Raw genomic sequence first — 21,566 nt, forward strand, 5'->3', positions numbered from 1 at the left:
AACGTAGCAAAAGTTTTTCGCATGTAAAAGCGTATAATAAAAATCGTTTGTGGTATCAATTCAAGAACATCATGTAGGAACCTGTTCAAGGAACTTTGTATTCTAACCACTGCTTCCTAGTATATTTATTCCTTAATGAAATTTGTTACAAGTATTTCCAACCAATAGCTTAATACATAATATCAGTACTAGAAATGGGAACAGCAATCTACATAAAGACCTAAAATTACTTACCTTGGTCCAAAAGGGGTCCAATATTCAGGAACATGCATTTTCAATAAACTGCCAGCAAGTCAGCAACCATTAAAACCTTGGTTTCAGATAAGGCACGGTTTACAGTGTGTTTGAAAGACTATTTGATACAGAAGTGTCTGATTCCACCCGTCATCAATATGCCGGAAATGGCTATTTTAAGTGTGTCTATGACGTCACTACATACACATGGCAACAAACACGAAGATACATATAAATAATACAATAACATTTCCCACCAAAAATACAATCAAACCAATGGGACAACTGCGTGAAGTTGGGGGTTTTAGGGTGAGGACAAGATAGTAAAAAAAAAACACACCATGATCCCAAACCACAAAATGAAGAACAAAAAGAAAAAAATACAGCATTCTGCTACACCAACAAAAATCTGCAGGAATCGGACACTTCCCTTGAACAATATAGGTCAACTATAGGTGACCATACCAAAACACCAATACCCACAACTAAAAGTACGAAAATTGGAACCAGACATTTCCCTTGACCTACATAGGTCAACCTCAGATGACGATACTAAAACATCAACACACACAACTATGAAGATGGGAATCGGTCATTTCCGGTGACCTATATAGGTCCACCACAACTACTGATGCCAAAAAACCAACACCTACAACTGCGAAAAATAAAATCACAATCCCAAAAGTCCACAAATCAATCATCCCTACATAAATTAAATCACATTCAATACTTCATAAATACACAAAACATCACAGCTAGAAAAAAAAATTAATTACCACTAGCAAATTCCGGCACTGCAACCTAGATCGACAGCCCCCCCCCCCCCCCACACACACAAAACCAACTCATAAACACCGTGCCGTAATGACATTCACACACCACCACACCTTTACGTCGAAGCAGACGGGTGGAATCAGACGCTTCCATTGACCCCTCCTTCTACTCTGTAGATGAATATCGTAACAGAGACTGATAGACCAGCTTAGGTAAAAATTCTGCTATATTTGAGTTTTGACAGCACTTGGTTGCAACAGTCAAGATCGGGTATTCTGTGTACGATAAATTTATTAAAAGTACGTAACTGTGATTTATTCTGTCAGTGTACCAATTCTGTAAATATTGGCAGTTACTGTGATATATTCACATATTTTGACAATCTCCTGACAAATGATGAGGATAATAATTATTATATTCCACTGTATTATGTTATACTTTCTGACATGTTATTTGTCATTCGCGATGGCCAGAGGCTATTTCCGTAGCAGTACGAAAATATTTGTTCGCTCCAGTTACTATCCTCTCTGGAAATATCACCTGGAACTACGACCTTTAACTGGAGTCACCGAGTCAGGAACGTCTAGACACATAGTTATTCCGTTACCAGCTTCCAGGTTATCTGTGGTGGTAGCCCGATAACTACCAGAGAACTAGAACTACGAGCCAATAAAGATAACTGCCACAGGAGAATACGGTCTCTGACAGTTATTTCCATAGTCGCTCGAATTCCTTTGTAACTTTCCTTGTACTACCCGTCCAAGCTAAATTAACACGTAAGGCGGTGGCTTAAGGGAACGACCGTACTTGTTAATGCCTGTACTGCAACTCCTATCAGCCACGGCTCGGACATTAACTTTATTTAATTGTTTATGCTAAAAGTAACGAAGGCCCACGAAATAGTACACAGTTGTTATCAACAGATGGCGCGCAGTCTCACTGTTATTCCCATGGTCTATAGAACGCCTTCCAAATGCGCAGTACGATCTTCGGTCAACAGATGGCGCGAGGCACTGTTGACACTAAACAGTTATTGAAATAACTGCCAGAATCAAAGGAACGGTTATCGCAGTAACCGTTACTTCTCAGTAACCGGTTATTTCTATCAGTTACGTTATTTTTTGCCACCTCTACCATACGCAACTGGAACAGGAAAGGGAGGTAATGGCAGTGCCACGTAAAGTGCCCTCCGCCACACACCGTTGGGTGGCTTGCGGAGTATAAATGTAGATGTAGAAGAGCAGCTGAACGGAATGGACAGTGTCTTGAAAGGGGGATATAAAATGAACATCAACAAAAGCAAAACGAGGATAATGGAATGTAATCGAATTAAATCGGGTGATACTGCGGGAATTAGATTAGGAAATGAGAAGCTTAAAGTAGTAAAGGAGTTTTGCTATTTAGGGAGCAAAATAACTGATGATGGTCGAAGTAGAGAGGATATAAAATGTAGACTGACAATGACAAGGAAAGCGTTTCTGAAGAAGAGAAATTTGTTAAAATCGAGTATAGATTTAAGTGTCAGGAAGTCGTTTCTGAAAGTATTTGTATGTAGTGTAGTCATGTATGGAAATGATATGTGGACGATAAAAAGTTTAGACAAGAGAATAGAAGCTTTCGAAATGTGGTGCTACAGAAGAATGCTAAAGATTAGATGGGTAGATCACATAACTAATGAGGAGGTATTGAATAGAATTGAAGAGAAGAGAAATTTGTGGCACAACTTGACTAGAAGAAGGGATCGATTAGTAGAACATGTTCTGACACATCGAGGGATCACCAATTTAGTATTGGAAGGCAGCGTGTAGGGTAAAAATCGTAGAGGGAGACCAAGAGATGTATCCACTAAACATATTCCGAAGGATGTAGGTTGCAGTAGGTACTGGGAGATGATGAAGCTTGCACAGGATAGAGTAGCATGGAGAGCTGCATCAAACCAGTCACAGGACTGAAGACCACAACAACAACAACATTTAATATTTTACCGTGCAATGGACTGCAATGTGGCTAGAGCTTTAAGTGAAAAAGGTATTGTTAGTAGACTCAAATTGATTAGCTGGGTCAAATTTATTTTAATGCTGTCATGCATTTGTAGTGTTTCATAAAGGAATGGACTGAAAATTCAGACACTGCAAGTTGTTTGTTGAAATATGTGTTTGTGACAGGCTTATTTATGAAGTATCTCCCTGGAGAAACAGTTTTGCAAACATCAGTGGTCAATATTTATGTATTTCACTAGTTAACCCCAGTACAATCAGGCACTTGAACTATTAAAAGATGTAAACAAAACTTATAAATCTTGGAAAGAAAGTTATTGAGGATAATATGATTGCTACACAAAAGTTTGCACTGGACCAGCAACTAAACTTGAACAAACCGATGGCAGCTAGTAACACTGTGATTCTTACTGTAGTACTGGATGAAATTTAACGTAACAAATGAAAAATCCGATGCCTCGACTTCCTAAAACATAAAATATAAAACGTTCTTCTTCGAGCTCTTTCTATTGCGTGTGAAATTCCTCATCTTTACCACATAATTACGTTTTTCCGACCCACACTCTTTTTAATGTTGTTTTGCACTTCTTTCTTCCTTCCCTAATATACAAGCTATCCCTGCAACCACAAACCACTTGAGTCCAATAATTGTCATTTTTGTACAAATATGGACTCCAGCCTTCACGTACTTCGCGTGTAAAAGCAGTTCAAAATCATCTTGCGTAGATTGCAGTTCCCGCGAAAAAAACAGCTGATGAAAGCTATTCGAGTTGAGATCACGTGACTAGAACTGACTTGACCGGCCGTGATGTAGAGGTGCTGTGACGACCTGTTTGAATTGACCTTAGTTCATTACAAACCTGCTTTCTTGGTCATCCTCGGATAATACAGTTATAATTTATCTGAAGATGGACTAGAAAGCAGAAAGCCTTTCTTAACGAACTATTAAGTAAATATTTTTGTGGGAGATCAAACTGTTTATTGCGTAAAGATGGCCAGTAGCTATATAGATGTATTATTTTGAAAAAAAAAGATAAGCAAATTATTTGTATACGTTGCGTAATTCGTAAGAGTTTAATAACATAGTTTGATAATTTTAAGCATGTGTCACTCGAAGATCACTGATTTCTATTAAGTTCAGCGATAATCAAGATTTCAGGTTTGCATAATATGTTTGACAGCTTGTATTATTCGTTTATTTACTACATGCTGATCTGAGGCGGATGTAATGGTTAAGAACGAGAGTTCGTGACTATCCAGAAGCTGTATGAACAGTGGCTTTACAACTTTAAAAATGTTTCATAGATAATATTTGTTCCCGGTTTTTAGATGTTTTGTCACGAAACAAAACTTATTCGACGCCTGATTAATGAATTAAACTATTCTTTTTGAATAAAAATAAATGTTTTGCCGTTTTTAATAATGACATGTGAATCCGTTTAATAACGTAAACAAAAACGTAAAAATAAATAATTCGGATTTACCTTACAGACTCGTATCCCTAGTACCCTGGCATTTTGCGATGCGAAAGTTGTGAGGTCTGCGCATGCGTAGGTCACGTGATACGATATGTTTTAACTTTTTTTGTAATTCCTGGAACGTGCAGATTGGTTGTGTCATATTTTCCAGGTACTGCTGGATAGAGAAAGTTTATTACTCATCAGACCAGGAAAAACGACAATTGCTTGAAAAGAGCAGTTGAACGTTTCGGTAAGTCTGTGTTGCAGTGTGATGGATACATTGACATCTTCTTTAGAAGAAAACATAACTTGAGCGTCCCACCGTCATCTAATGAAGCGCGTAGATACAGAGTACAGAAGGCGCAAAAGCTTGGTTGGGTTATGTTTTGAAATTTCAGTGAATAGTGACATATTTGTGACTGTCTAAGGCATACTTAGAAATTATCATTGTATGATATGTATGATTTAAGCACATTTTGGTTTTCCGCCTGTGCAGTTGGGGAGTGCATTGTTTATATTTCTCGCTGAGGTCGAATGCCCGTTTTTTAATAATAATAAAGTATTTTTGCGATTCCGAATTCTTGTACAACCTTCGTCATGTCAGATGACAGTAATGAACGGCCTTCTTGTCGCTTTGAAGAGTCAAGTGAGTATACAGAACACAGTTTTCCTTGTGAGAGTGTTGTGAGCATTTTGAAACTGAAGAGGTTGGATATTTTTTTTAGATCGTTCATCGGACGACAGCTCCATGTCGTTGTGGACGAAAGCTCAGCAACTACAAGGCGATGCGCTCCTCCAGGTGCGCGCCGTTTATGGAGAACACTTTCCAATTGAAGTTCGACATTTTTTGGCAGCATGGTTAGAAGAGAAAATGTGGTAAGTTAATTGGTGTACCGTACGAAAATATCAGTTGTTCCTTTAGCATAAATGTTTACCTCAAACAATTTTGATATGTACCATGTAGGATAATCAATTTTTGTTGTGCTAATGTACATGAACGACGCGTCAGTTACTTATGTATGAGAATGATGCAAGAACATTATGCCATCTGTTCAAGCCATGTTTTTATTTCACGTGTTTTTTAACCAATGTAAATGGGGTTTATCTTGGTTAGGTTATATTTTTATGCTAATGGTTTCGTAATATGCATTTTTTCTCTAACAGATAACACACAAAAACAGTAATGATCTCGGATGCAATCTTACGCTTTTCAGATATTTCTTAATTGTGTTCTGTTTGATACTCGGCATGATGTTGGTGTGTGGTGTTCTTGTTTGAGTGTTTTCAATTTCCGTTGCTACCTTTGTTCAGGCACATACAGTCTTTCATAGATCATAGCGTTAATGAGACCTTCTTGATATGGAGTGAGTTTGGGACTGCATTACTAAAGGAAATTAATTTTGTAATCTCTTTAGTGGTCGTAGTGTTCAAAATTGGGTCCATAGTGATGCATGGAGTGTTATTTATAGTGATTACAGTTCACTGGTATTTAAAGGTTAAGTTTTTGGCCAGCAATTTAAATCTTTATTGGTGTGGTAACTACTACGAGATAAATTTAATTTGTTCCACAGATTTCATTAGTATCCAGTTTGGTAAAACTTACTGTCACTTTGGTATTGGAGTTTTTATGGTGTTATTATTTGGTTAGATGGTGGTACATACCCTTACATGTTAATGGTAAATTGAGTTTTTGATGCTGTAGGCATGGTTATGATTTGTTCTTTAAAGTAAGCAAATTAAGATTACAGTTCAGCTGTGAACTGGAGACCATTTTGCATTTGTTTTTTCTTAAATGCCAGAAAGCAGCTATCTTCTTCAGCACTGTGTGAGGTTTGAGTAGCTAAGTGTAAATGTACTGTTTGCTAGGGTGATCATTTAGGAGTCCTTCATTCTGACCAACAGCGAACTAGCAACAACAATAAAAGCAGAGAAAATTGCTGTCAGTAGGAAGAGGAAAGAACCAGAGGCTGCTAGCCCATGCAGTGATTAATCGGCTACTGTGGATTGCGTTACACCATCAAGGAATTAAACACACAGAGAGAAAATGACCTGGCTGAAGTTAAGAATTGGGCAGTTGTGTTCCAGGACACTTTTCTGCTAGTGATTGGTGTTCGGAAGCATCGTAGTTTTGTATAACCAATTAGAGGATATTTTTAAGCATTGAGATGAAAGAAGTGGTATACCTTTAGTACTGGAATTGATGGCTTGCAAATGTTGAATACGCCTCATGTGATTGTGATGGCTTTAGATTGGATTTGATGGCCTTGATGAAAGAAAGAAAAAAAAGAAAACAGTTAATGGTTGTTATAGGTTTTTTGCTCCCAAAAATATTACACAGCCCAGGGTTGTAGTTAGAGTGGGACATGATAGGCTGTTTTAAATTCAGCACTACAAAATACATCCTGTGCATGGTATTTTCTTTTTATACCTTCGTCACTTGAAATTGCATATCTAGCTTACTTGCATTCCTGTCATCTCATATTATATGTTGCTGGCAATATACCTCAGAACATGTACATAACAGCAGTGGCTCTGCCCAGTGATTCTGGTGGATTGGGGGGGGGGGGGGGGGAGGAGGGAAAAGTCACTTCATTTCTTGGGTCAAGGGAGGTACGCTTGGAGCTGGCTGTAGATGAACTGAGAAGTTGATAAGAAGCAATACAAGGAGAGGTACTGAGTACAGATAAGTAAGATGGGTCGACAGAAGCGTCCGATCCCACGTGTTGGCTTTGACTCGGAAAGGGTGTTGTCGTGTGTGACGTCATAACGACACAGTGTTTGGTTTGTGAGTGTGGCGTGTTTGTAGATGTCATCGTGTTGTGGTTTTTTGTGCTCTCTGGTGGTATGTTCAGGGTTTTCGTTTATGTGGTGTAATGGGCTCAGATTGCTTTTGCTCATTATCCAGAATTGTTAGTGTCGGCTGTGTTTGTAGTGGAATTCGTTTCAGTGAGTTAACAATTTTGTGTGAAGGTTAATTTAGTGTTGTTTGCTGTACATCGTGTGGTAATTTCAGTAAAATTAATCGGTTGTTGTTTTTGTTCAGAAATGGATATGACGGGTAAAATTAACAGTGTGCAGGTCAAGGGAAGTGTTTGATCCCAATGTGTGGCTGTGTATGTTGATATTGGTATCGGGAGATGTTTTTGAGCTATATAGGCCAAGGGAAGTGTTTGATCCTAATTTATGGGATCGGGAGCTGCTGTTGAGCAATATAGGTCAAGGGAAGTGTCAGATTCCAGATAATATTGTGTTTAGTGGTATTTGGGGAGTTTTCTGATGATGTCTATTTTTTCGTCGTTTTGTGTGGTTTTGTATGAGGGTGGGTGTCTAAATTTGTTTTTATTTTGCTTGCCCCCACCCAAAAACACCCAATTTCCTGAGCTTGTCCCGTTAGTGTCATTAGGCTTTTTGTGGAAAGTGTGTGTGTGTGTTTTTCTATGTATTTTCGTCCTCATAATGTTTACATACCGACTTTATATGCACCATATTGGAATCGTGGTTCATGGGCGTTTCTGCCATATTTGTGATGTCATGGGTCAAAGCAGACGGGCGGGATCAGACGCTTCCGTATTTCCAGTAAGATGGAATGTGGGAAAAAAAACGGCGTTGGTAGAAGTGCCCAAATATGAAGGACGGAGAAGAAAGCAGAAATGTTTATGTTGAACATAAAAAGGATATGGGGTAAAAAGTAGGCAACAGCAGAAGGGAGACTGGAGTAAGTTTTAATTCCAGTGAATGGTGATGAAGCAAATTCCTACAAAAAAAGAGCAACTATTTTAGTTCACTTATGCATTTGTTCTAATTTGTTCAATAGTTATTTTTTAGGAAATCATTGTGTCCTTAACACATCTGTTTTGCAAGACCTACACCGTGCGGGATTAGCCGAGCGTTCTAAGGCGCTGCAGTCATGGACTGTGCGGCTGGTCCCGGCGGAGGTTAGAGTCCTCCCTCGGGCGTGTGTGTGTGTGTGTGTGTGTGTGTGTGTGTGTGTGTGTGTGTTTGTCCTTAGGATAATTTAGGTCAAGTTGTGTGTAAGCTTAGGGACTGATGACCTTAACAGTTAAGTCCCGTAACATTTCACACACATTTTTTTGCAAGACCTACAACTGCTACCTCCCCATCTCCCCTTTCCATATTTCTGTACTGAACATCTAGGTAAAAGTGCACTTACAGTGTCAGCTGCTTTTCCGTTGTCTTGCTACTGGTAATAAATTATTTGCATGTCGAATCACAGCAAGTAAACACAAGGAATTGTGAGTCAGTTGTAGGTAGCCAATGAGGCTTAACAGAAACGTCTGATTCCACCTGTCTGCTTTGACGAATGACGTCATCAATATGGCGGAAACTACCATTCACAACTACTCCCATATCGTGGTTATGCCGTCATAACGTAAACATGACAACAAACACAAAAATAGATCGAAAAACCATCAAATACATATTCCTCCAAAAATATAATGAAACTAACGGGACAAGCAAGGGAAACTGTGGGTTTTTGGGTGGGGACAAACTAAAAATAATCACACGCCACTAAAGCAAATAATAAAATAAAACGACCGCAGCCTTCCCAAAATCAACTAGCCTAAAAACAATATCCACTGGAATCGAACTCTTCCCTTGACCTATATAGGTCAACAGAAAATACTCATACCAAATCATGAAACCCAAAACTACAACCACGCCCACAATCATCACAAGCTCAACAAAACAACAAAATTGGAATCTAACACTTCCCTTGACTTATATAGGTCAACAGTAACTACCGACACCACACTATAAATCTCAACTTTCACCACCGCCACACTTAATATTACTAAAAAAAAAAAAAAAAAAAGAACTCCTAGAAAATAAAATTGGAATGGAACACTTCCTTGACCTGTTATCCTCAAGACATCTCCACATATGGCCATCCCTGATCCGAGGCGCCGGAACTTTGGTAAGCCTCATTTCTTCATGACACACTGATCACTTCACGACTTCAGCCAACAGGCAGAATAGCTAAAGAAATTTTATTAGAGACAACGCACTGTCTCCCATCATCACCGACAACTGAAAACTGTTGACCTTGTCATTCATATCCACACCTACCAAAGACATAAACAAAGCGATTTACCAAAATTCACACACGACGAACAGGGGGAAAGAAAAACTACAGTAATGTCGACATAACAAAACCAAAATTGTTAACTCGCTAAAAAATATTCCGCTGAAAGCACAGTCACCACCGACACCATACACGTGCAATGCTGCCACGCAAATCAACCCCATATGCCACATAACACGCTAACCATAAACACACCACCAGAGAGAACCACCGACCACAAGAATATGCCACCTATGAACACACCACACATGCAAACTAAATCAAAAACATCACCTAACATACAACACTTACACACACCACCAATCATATCAAAACGACACCTACAAACACGCCACTCTCACAAACTAAACTCCGCGCCGTCGTGACGTCACACAACACAAAAGTCTTATGTCACGGGTCAAAGCCGACGGGTGGGATCGGACACTTTGGTTAACCCACCAATGAGATACTCCTTCATAACTTTCTATGATGTGTAATTAAAGTTAGTTGATATTTTGTAATGTTCAGTTATTTTGCACTGTTGACTTAGAATTTACCTACATAATCAGAATTTTTGGCTAAATTAAAAATAAGATGTATAAGTGGGTTATTACAGTGATTAAAATGTATCATGGGCTATGCTACACATCCATCAATCATGTCAGTTGTATTTTTGTGTTGAGATTTATTGGCTTCACCAGCTCACAAGGAAGTTCTCATGTTACAACCTAACTTAGGTTTGGGCTATGCTACATGTTAGTCTGTCATACATCTAATTTTCTTCCATTCATATTTGTTGGCTTCGCCAACTTGCACCCAAATTATCATATTCCTACTAACCTAGGCCTTAGGCATCACAACAGGTCAGTCTGTCAGCTCATTTAGTTTTTCCAATGACAAAGAGTAGAAAAATCAGTAGTCACCTTAAAATTCATAGTAACCAGACCACAAAAACTTATTATGGCATTCTCTGCATCAAAAGTAAATATAATCAAATTGTGTCTCACGCAAAAAAAAAAAAAAAAAAAAAAAAAGTCATTAGGTTCCATGATATTTTCATTGGATACTGTGTACTATCACCCAAGTGGCTATGACCTATGTAAACGAATTGCCAAATTCAGCATGCTGTGCAGCAGCCACTGACACTGTAAGCGCACATTATCTGAGCACTTTGATGCTGATTAGAAACCTATTGAAAAACATTTCAATCTTTCGTGTTGTTCTAGTGTGATAAATATCCACATACAGTCAAGCTGCACATAAAAATAGTACACAGTAAAATTTAACAGATGTCTCTCAACAACTCAGTGTAGTCAACATCATTTATTGAAAATCTCTATATTATTGCACTGAACAAAGACAGATGTACTTCATAAAATAATCTGTTTCTTCATGCAAGGAAAAAGGAAGCAACAATAAATTTTGGTTTTAAAAGTCTGTTCTGTTGTGTAAATGTTTGCTAACTTGGGCAGTGGCTGCTCTCACACCATGTTCTCCTCAAGTTAAGCAACTTGAAAGAAATGCTGTTCAGTGGCAAACATTGTGTTTCATAGGAGGGTTCTGTACACCTGCCATACATTCTTTGTTGTACTTCCACCATGTAGAAAGTTTTTTTAGTTGGTAACTTCCAGTGCACTTACAAGCTGTAATCACTGCTATGTGTTGTGTAATATAGAGGATCTCATGCTATGGGTACAGCAACAGTTTATTCCAAGAAACTGAGATCAGAAAAAAATGTGAGAAATTGTAAGCCTTTTGAGTTCTGTTGATAAGCACAGTGCAGAAATGTTCTAATTATTGTGACTGAAGCTAGCTGTAAAAAAATTAAAAATGTGAAAGTTGCGATGAAAGACATTTGAGATGGAAATAATGTTATCAGAAATAATCTGAGCAAATGTAAGCCTTACATTATTTTATTCTAAGCCTGATTAGTTGCTCCAATGTTTTGTAAGGCAGTTGGATCAGAATTGGCATTTTATGTATGATCAAAAAATCTCCACTTCCAGATTCTGTATCTCTTTATTTTAAAAAGTTTTTTTTCTAGGACTGACATAGACCCAGAAAATCCCCAACATGAGCAATATGTTGCCAGCCTTGTCAGTTCACTTATTCAAGAACTGGAAATGAAAGCAAACAGTATGACTACAGAAGAGCTGTTTCTCACAAAACTAAAGTTAATGGAGGCTGCAAATACATTTAGAGTAAGTATTAAGAAATTGCTGTATCTTTCTTGTAATTTGTGACATAAGTTTTAAAATAGTAAGGTACTTACAGAAATAGTAAAGATTTGCTATATTATTGTTTAATTTATTTTTGTAGGAGAGATACATGCATAACCCCCGAAGGTTGTTTGAAATAATTCGAAATTGTCTCAACACCGAAATGAAGTTGGTGCAACAGGTAGGAAATGTAAGTCCTGTGTGTTGTAGTTAAGTTTCAGTATAGTTAAATATTTCTTCACCCTACATTATTACTGTTTGCTTTATCTTTATTTTCTTCAAATCATTTATCTATTTGTTTTAGGCTAGCCTGGGCCGGGACTTGATAATGCCATGTTTGCCATTTACCCCAGATCTTAATACTGAAATTGCTCAGCAGCTGGATTATTTGAGGAGACAGACCCATGAAACAGGAGAAGATCTGAGGAGGATTGAGCAGGAGCAGGAAGCTTTTGCCCTGCAGTATCATGAATGCACGAAAGTAAATGGTACATACCCTCTACATGTTACATTTGATATACAAATACATATAAGACAACAATTTCATATCTATGAAATAATGTGTAATAATCTGTGCTTTAAGTGATTCGGAGCTGTATATGACTTCTCATTAACAGAAGAGTGGCACATTCTTATTAATGCTTTTGGGGTTTTAACCTCCGGCATTCTCAGAATACAGTCCCATGCACCTTTTTATGCTTCAGTTGAGCTATCTTAGTTATCACGTTCACTTACTTGTACACCCACCCACGCAATCACTTGCTCATTGTGTTCCATAGATCCCATGAAAAGGAGAACCTTCAGGGATGTAGAATGAGTCGAGGTATACATAAATAAAAGCCATCAAATCGTAGGAACTTAATCTGTCTGTTACACAGTTTGGTGCTATTTATGCGTACATCAGTTAAATCTGACCTGTCGATTTAAAAGAAAGCTGTTACTTTGAAAAGGCTACGGCTTTGACAGTTATGTTAAAAAGTCACTGTTTGTTTCCCATGGGTAGCTAAGTGCTATGTGTTTACATTTGGTATTACAGAGTTTATACGCCCCGCGACAACCGGGAAATCCAGAAAAAAAAAAACGGGAATTGTTTCATCCGGGAGAAAAACGGGAGAAACCCAGGAATTTTTTAGAATTCTGGGAAGGTTTAATTGTGTTAGTTTTCGGTTAAATTTGTATAATTTTGACTGGTAAGAACTGGTACTTTAACAAAGAATTTTACTTTTGCTCGCTACTGCGAAAATAATACTGCAATAATAAAACAAACAATGGAAAGAAAACCACAGTAAACTTAGGTTGTAAAGGAAATGCTTAATTTCCAATAACAAGGCACAGTGCACACACAAGAGTCTGCCAACACAAAAATGTGTCAAAGGCTTTAGGACAAAGACTATGCAATATTTTATAACAACAAACTGATTCCGATGACCATGACGTCACAACGGTTTACATTAGGTTTGTTTGAGCAATTGCCAACGAGCTTGTGTGTGTGTGTGTGTGCATTTGAGTCGCATATGAGAATTATCTGCTTCCGCTTATGGCTACTTGTATGGCTGTTAGCTGTATCAGCAGTAGCAACAAGCAGCCAGACAAAAGCTGGAAAAATTCTTCTGGCTTGCCAAAGCTGCCAGGTCCGCGCATGTGCCAAGCAGTCAAAGTTGCAGTGGAGAGGGCGGTAGTCTCCACGTGGCCTGTGTATAGGTTTAGTGATTTCACTGTTTCTTCTTCGTTTACAAAAATGAATTTCTGTGGTTGAGAGCTAGCAAGTGAATTAAAACGCATTCCCGTATTTATGGAAGGCTAAAATATGTTATTAGTTTCAGTCGAGCATTAATTGCCTTGCAGAACACTAAAGCTATTTTTTTCTATTTGCTAAAGAAATTTGGCTTTTATTAATCTTTTCCACAGAGGCAGTCAATTTATTTGAAACAAAGTGTTTCATTCCACAGTATTGGCTAGTGTCAACTGTTTGCTGAATTGCAAGTGCCAATTTTTATATCCTATGCCATAATAAAGAAGCAAACATGAGAGAATATACTACTGGTACACCAAGAAAATTTGCACCCCAAAAACCACAATGGAAAGATTAATATCAGGTTGGGGCTTACTTTGTGAATATGGACACATGAATGCGCACTTTCAGCCGAATTATGCATTTTAGCCTGGTTTATGAAATTCCGATGCTATTTGAGTACCCTCTGATGTTCTGTTTTGTTAACGATGTAATGTAAGATCTCTTAATGCTATATAGGTACGAACATGTGAGCTTCCTACCTCATCGTAGCTGTGCACAGGCAGTAACCCTATTTCCTGGCACACACTGACAACTGCCAAAATGAATTCTAACAGTCACGGGCAAATATTGCGAATGGTGGTTGAAAAGTGTTACTTTGAAAGTAAATTTCATTTTATGCAGGATGAATTATGTTACGTATGCGAATGTGCTTTGAATTTATTAAATCACAGAGCATTTGATTCTCATGAAAAGCTTACAACACTCCGAGGGCCAACCACTTAGAGGAATTTCGAGCCCAGATGTTTATGCATTATTTAAAATTTTACTGGCACATTTGTGTGATGTATATTAAAGTATAACACATGCAAAAAAGACCAATATTATATGTGAAAGCTTAGCTTATCTTGTAGCTACACTATGTATATTAATTTAAACTATTAACTTTTCTTATATATGTGTTTGTGCTACTGAACAGTGATGTTGGTTGCTATTGGTTGACTATGTCACATGTCCTATGCCAAGCGCATCGCTATCTCAATTTCAGTGCTTCAGAAACTAATTTGCTATGTTTAGTGGAATTCAAACAATACGAAAATATGCAGGGTACATGCTGCTGCACAACAAAGATCTTTCTAAGACGCGTGTTTCTATTTTCTTGGGGTTTTTCTAAAGTGCTGAGAAGCTCTACACTGGTGTATGAAACCTTAACCATTCAAAAGATTGATCTGGGAGAAAGTATTCTGTCACTTTACATGTAAAAAGTGTATTTTCATCAGGGAGAAATCAGGGATTTTTTTTCCTTGTCCACGTATACACCTTGTATTACGAAAAAGAGTTTACATTTGTGAATATGGAGTTTACAAAACTCTACTACCTGCCATGAAGCTAACAGGAATGTTCACTGTTTGAATTTAGATAGTAAGATAAACTGATAGGAGGGACTAACAAGATATGATTTTAATTTTCTGCTGAGTTGATTGGAATGCCCCATTTCTTGATATATGAGATGGGAGATTTACAAATATCCTTGCACCGGAGTACAAAATTCCTTCTTAACATTAGACACAGGCAAGTCTACATGAAAATCATTTTATGTCTTGTGTTGTGATTGCATAGATCACAGTTTATGTGTATCTGATTTTCATTATCAGCAACGAGAACCATTATGGAGTTAATGTGTTTGGGAATTGAGTGCATGAGTTCCAAGAGCTTGAAACAAATTTCTGCGAGAGAGTGGTTAACAACATTACACAGTATTCTTACAGCTCTCTTGTGCAGCATATACTTTTTGTTCAAGACCACAAGGAATGAAAAATATTATTAATAAGCCAGTCCCTTTCTATTTATGTCAACTCTGTCGGAGAGCTTGTTGATTTGTTTATGTATATGTTGACACCATTTCAATTTAAAGAGGATGAGTCAGTAAGCAAGGTGACAGGACCTCTTACTGGTGTATAATTACATCTTCCAAATTAAATTCCATGTCTAGATAGAAGAGATGATCAGAGCTTTCAAACAGTGTCGGCAAATAGAGATAACAGTGCTGTTGCACTTCAAAATACAGTTTCAAGTTGGAGTTGTTGACAGGTACATGGTTGGTGGTTGCAGTGCAACATGTAATAAAGTTTCTGTGTTTAAAGAAAATGACCTACCAGCAAATCATCATTAACTAGTGGAATTTTATGAAGAGAGAGTGATGTCCCATAAAACATATTGTTTCGGTGCCTCAGTTGAGAGGTCATTTGGTTAGGTTTTGCAGCAAACTGTATAGGAAAACTGTCTGTACAGCTTGGATCTTGCACCAAGTGATGTTTATCTCTTTGAACCATTAAAGTAGTAACTGTGAGTTCACCACTTCAGAACCAATGCTGAGGATCTGAGGAGGCTGCTGTTGTAGCCCATAGACCTGTTGTTTCCAACGGTTTGGTTTATTAATTGAAGAAATGCTGAGACAATTATGGGGATTGTGTGCAAAAGTAATATGTACCAAAGATTCAGTAAATTTGTGTATCTCTTTAATTTTGTGACTAAACCTTTTCTTGCAAAGGACTTGTTACCTTGAATTTTGAGCCACCCTCGTGTTATCAAGTTTACTTAAGTGTATGACTATTAATATCAGCTTGTGGTGCTACCAATTCTTTAATGCCTGTTCAAACCTAAATAATATTAGTAATTATGAGATTAAGACTTAATCAGTTTGTTGTCGATTGGTTGTAAGCCTGTTCATCTTTCGTGAACTGTGTTTACTGATGTTGAGTTTGGACCCTCGATTAGCATTCTCGCGTCATCAGCAATTTACTATGTTTGAGCTGCCCTTCAGAGTTGTTGGAAGGCCATTTCTGTAGGTTAAGAATAACAATGGATCCAGTATTGATCTTAGTTATACTCTCCATTCTGAGGTTAGTTTCATGTTTGTGACATCTGTTAATGAAGCCCTCTGCTATCTGTTATGGAAGTAAGACACCATTGACAAAAGAGGATTTCCATAATGCTTTAATTTGCCAAGTATAATTTTGTGATCTAGGTAGTGAAAGGTTTTGGCAGGATCAAAAAGTACACCAACAGGATAACTCCACCAGAACTTAATTTATGATGTCTTGTGTTGCTTTCTTGATAGAGAATCCTTTACTAAAGCCAAACTGCAAGCCAGTTAACAAATTCTGTTAAGATAACTGAGTCAGTACTTTATCAAAGGCCCTGCAGAGCAAGCATTGCTCCACAAACTGCCTCCATTCCTTTCTGTTTTGTGCTTGGTTTCTCCAGATGCCTTCAGACCCCAGAGCTGCCAGGTTATCCATTCAGCACTGTCTTGGTCAAGCTATGATTTTGGTTTCCTCTTGAGAGCGTTCTTCGCCTGTCTTCTGGCATACAGCTTATATGGCCAACCTATGGTATTCTTTTCCTTGTAAGCTTCTGTAGGATTGTTCGTTGTTGCACCAAGAGGTGGATTTCCTCATTATTATTTCTCCTCCATTCACCTCTACCAAAGATTGGTCCCCATATCTTCCTCTTTATTTTTTTTATATTAATAGTTTTTTTTCTTTTCTTGTTTAATCATGTTCCATGTTTCAGAACCATTCATGACTGCTGGGCGCATCACAGTGTTATATATTCTCATCTTAGTTTTGGATGATATGGACTTTGATGAGTGTCTCCAAGAGGGAATACATGCATTTTATTCCCACGGCTATTCTTTACTTGATGTCCATTTCTACACTTTTGTTACTGGTAAACCAAGTATTTTAAATGGTGAATGCTCAGGAACCTGATGCCATCTGTCTCGAGAAATTCTTCTTGCTCTTATTTTGTTCCTCGTTGCATAACTCTGTTTTGCCTTGATTCACCTTTAGCCCAACTTTCTGTGCATGGTTGCCCATTTTCTGGCACATGTCTTTCAACTCATAGTTCCATTCACATATCATGTGCATGTGCGAGACAATTGAAATTACCATCCATCTGTACTCCAGCCCACTCCTGGTGCCTACATTCCCTTCTTACTTTCTTGAAGATTGAACAGAATACATTTGAGAGCATCCCCTTCTCTGAGACCTTGCTCAATCTTGACCATTTCTGATTTGGCCCCTTGGAAACGCACTGCTGCCCCCTGACCCATTCGTACAGGTTTGCACCGTTCTCACTAGCTTGTCAGGGAATCGGAAGTCACACAACTCATTGTACAGGCTATTCCTGTGGATGCTGTTGTATCCACATTGAAAATCACATTCCCAGTGTCCTAGTGTTTTGAACAATTGTCTTTTAGTAAAAATGTGACCTATTGTTGTTTGATTTGATTGAAGGTGGCTTGGTATTCCTGTGTGTTGTTTTCTATGAATGATTGTAATTTTTTGAGGGTAATGATAGAAAATTACAACTATTCATAGAGAACAACATGCAGTGACACCAAGCTGGCTTTTGACCAAACCTGTTGTCAGTAGAACACATTTCCTCTCTAAGACAATTGTTTGAAAAACGCTGGGAATATGTTGAAGATATTGACAGTCTCTTCATCAGTTTTCAACTTGCATATGACAGCCTAGACAATATACTGCATGACTTCAGAACCCCTGAGAAGTTCATGAGAATAGTGCAGACTTGTATGGATGGGTCAAGGACAGCACTTTGTTTTGGAAGGATCAAATCAAAAGGCTACTTTGTCAAAAAACTTTCTGAAATACTGGAAGTAATGAAATAGGTCTGTATTTAGAGATGATTAGCTTATAATTAGTTTCATAGGTGGAGTACTACTACAACATATTTAAGGCTGACAGGAAATACACCTCGAGTTGACTGATAACAAAAACCTGATCATACGTCAGTAGCATTACTACTACTTAGTGACCTGATGAATTTTGTAGTGTCTGTAGTGGTTGTTTTTTGAATCCAATGTTTGTTGATAATGCATTCAGTTTCTGCTCAAGTAAATCTAATGCTTCCTTATTGCTTGTTTATTAGTGGTGCATTGCTTGCTGCTGCTGCTATGAAGAAGTAGTAATTGAATTTGGTGGCTACGTGTGTCACCATATCTGCCAGAGCAATTTTCTGGGAAGCTTAACTAGCCTCTGTATTGTCAATTTTGTTTATTTGTCGTATGATGTTGCAAATCATCTTTAATTTATTGTAGAGGTATTTTATTTTTTATGTATAGTGCATAGTTTCAAATTACGCCTGTCTAAGGGTAACAGTTCCCTACAAGTTATTTTTATCTTGTGAGACTTTAAGGGCTCAATGTTAATTTACACCAGGATTATACTATATAATAATTTACGAGGAAATTTTATAGGAACGGGTGATACAGTTATGATTTTAGAATATATTAAGCAACTGTTGCAACTGCACAGAAATGCCCCTGTTGTAGAACTGCAGAATTAACTTTTAGATTTTTTTAAGTATCCCTTTTAGGATCATTTTTATTGTCATTTTTGGCTTTTTATAATATACCATAATATGCAAAGGTGGATAATGATCTGAAATATAGACCTGTATGTCAATTTATAGCTGATTTTTTTGTAATGTGCAGTTTTCAAAGAGAAAGGGAAATCAAGACAAAGTATGAACATCGAAATATTTAACAACTTCAGTTTTACTATCACTTTACCACATGTCCTGTCAGTAGCAAAGAAATAAGATTAGACTGAAATTTTATTGTGAGTTGCACTTTGTAAGTGTTCACAGTTTCTTGCTATTTAACCGATTACTGGGCCCTCTCTTGTATAAAATGTGCAATCCACAAACAAAATTGTTTTGCACCATCCCATTATTGTTTCAAGTTTCAGAGATCATACCTATTCCTTCTTTATTGCTTCAACTAACACAGGGACAAGTTGTATTGTCGTACATCCAAATGAGCAGTATAAAATAAACATTGAGCTAGGTGAGAAAAAAAAAAAAAAAAACATACGTTCCCTGCAAGAAAATGACCCAGATCATGAGCTAGTAGCACAATCTGAGAATGAGACAATTGTCTATGAAATAATTGATAATCGAATAAGCAGTTGGCTGGGATATGATGCACCTGCACTTGTTAATGCATTGAGTGAGTCATTACTGAGGGATAACAAATAATTATTGCAACAAGGTGTTATAATGAAATGTTTACACACGTACACAGTACATCGCGTGCCTGCTCATGTTACAAAAACAGCACTCCCGCTCGTATGTGTGTAATATTGCTGTGTTGCCTAAATGGGGAATGAAGCATTCTGTAAGCTAAGTAAACTTTATGTGACTTAAGACTTTTAAATTATTTCATTTATAAATTCTGTTCCATTTTCTTTACAGCGCACTTACAACACATACAAACACAGCAGAGAACTCCACAGATAATTGAAATGGAGAAAAAGTTAATGAAGCACAAAGAAACACTAGAGCAGTTACTAAATCAGAAGGTACTTGTGACATTTTTTGCAAGCATTGTGGCAGTGTGTTGAAAGCTTCTAGAGCTAACACTTTCTCTTAAGAAATCTTAGTTATCGATGAGTGTATCGGTTTTCTTGTGTATTGTTTTGAGATACCATGTGTGTGGTGGGTAGGAAATGATGGAGTTTGCTGTATGAAAACAATTTCCCAGTGGTTTGCAGAAATAAACATGCGTTATGTGGAATAGAACTAATGTATCTGAGGCTGTATGTTATTTGGATAAAATGTTTTATTCACTATCCGTCACCCAGTATCAACTAACTGTCATTTTCGAGTTTGTTTATATATAAGATTACTCATATCCTATTAGCAGATCATAGATCAAGTTAAATATAATGTTGAAATTCCAAGACGTATTCCAAATACATAGCCAGTCCCGCTAAACAAAAATCACATTGCAACACTGTTGTGTCTATTTTAATTATTTGGGACTAATTACTGTGTTATGTTAATAGGTGGCATCAATGATGCAACTAAGACTGACATTTGTAGATAAATTGAAGGACACGATAGAAAGTCACCTAACAAAAATGCAATCTAGAGTTCTGGATGAAGAACTAATTCGATGGAAAAGGGAGCAGCAGCTTCAAGGAAATGGGGCACATTTTAACAATAACTTAGACAGCATACAGGAGTGGTAAGTGTAAATAACTCCTTTCTTATAATTTTTGTGGGTGTTCATAACGTGTACATAACTGTGCGCTGTTCAGGGAATCATCAGCACTGTTACAGACGATATCTTTGTTGATTGTTCACTAGTTGGTGGGCATAGCCTAAGAAAAATTAGTAATGGCCTGTTATGTCGTTATTCATACATAGTAATAGTGAAAAGAAAGAAGGCAGTCACATCTCAAAGTAGTGAACAAATGATTTATAGATAGGGGCCACTTGCAGTGCGTTTAAAGCAAAACTAGAAGGGCAAACATGGTAAGATATCTGCAACACCATACATCCTGAATGACAAATACAGGGTTAGCCAGTGAAACGGCCAGATTGGAGATGGCCTTGACAGCTGGAATGTGAGTGGTGGGGGTAATGGTGGCCGGCTCCGTTCTACCTGCATGTCCCGCCATTTAGTTGCGATGGATCGTTGGGCGGGTGAACATCGTGGTTAAAGCATATTATACAAATGGTGAGAGTTTGGTGAAAACGCGACGTGCTTTTCGACGCCATTTCAACATACCGCGCAACAAGCCTGTTCCCTCGGATAACGCAATTCGTTCGTGGATAAACAACCATAAACAAACTGTATCACCGTCTAAAAAAAGAGGTGGGAGTGTGAAAACCGTTCAAACCCCTCAAAACATCGCTGCTATTCAACAGGCAATGCTCAGAAGTCCATGCCGATCTGCCAAACAACATGCTCTGTCTTGGAATAAGTAACAATTCAGTGAGAAGGATTCTTCATCAAGCTTTATATTTTCACCCATACAAAATACAGATTGTGCAATCTCTCAAACCAAGTGACTATCAAAAATGATTACAATTTTGTGAGGAAATGGCCAGAAGACTTGAAGAAAATGATGACTAAGTAAACCACTTGTGGATGAGGTGCATTTCCACCTCTCTGATTTTGTTAATAAACAAAACTTCAGATACTGATCAGAGGAAAACCCTGGCACACTTCATGAAACGCCTCTTCATGCT

At 37.7% G+C, this 21,566-nt stretch overlaps 1 protein-coding gene across 5 annotated transcripts in view; it reads left to right on the top strand.

Moving 5' to 3' along the window:
- The first annotated feature begins 4,575 nt into the window (after positions 1 to 4,575).
- LOC126259950 (signal transducer and activator of transcription 5B) overlaps positions 4,576 to 21,566 on the top strand; it is a 147,776-nt gene continuing 130,785 nt past the window's right edge. The window contains exons 1-8 of one of the 5 annotated variants that reach the window (XM_049957054.1): positions 4,584 to 4,715; positions 4,962 to 5,111; positions 5,191 to 5,341; positions 11,581 to 11,749; positions 11,868 to 11,957; positions 12,072 to 12,255; positions 19,782 to 19,888; positions 20,375 to 20,556. In XM_049957054.1, coding sequence (XP_049813011.1) covers positions 5,063 to 5,111; positions 5,191 to 5,341; positions 11,581 to 11,749; positions 11,868 to 11,957; positions 12,072 to 12,255; positions 19,782 to 19,888; positions 20,375 to 20,556 — 932 coding nt within the window. In that variant the 5' untranslated portion in view covers positions 4,584 to 4,715; positions 4,962 to 5,062. The other 4 variants (XM_049957057.1, XM_049957055.1, XM_049957056.1 and 1 more) reach the window with 4 other exon arrangements.

This window comes from Schistocerca nitens, chromosome 5 (assembly GCF_023898315.1).
Source record: "Schistocerca nitens isolate TAMUIC-IGC-003100 chromosome 5, iqSchNite1.1, whole genome shotgun sequence".
Classification (NCBI taxonomy): Eukaryota; Metazoa; Arthropoda; class Insecta; order Orthoptera; family Acrididae; genus Schistocerca; species Schistocerca nitens.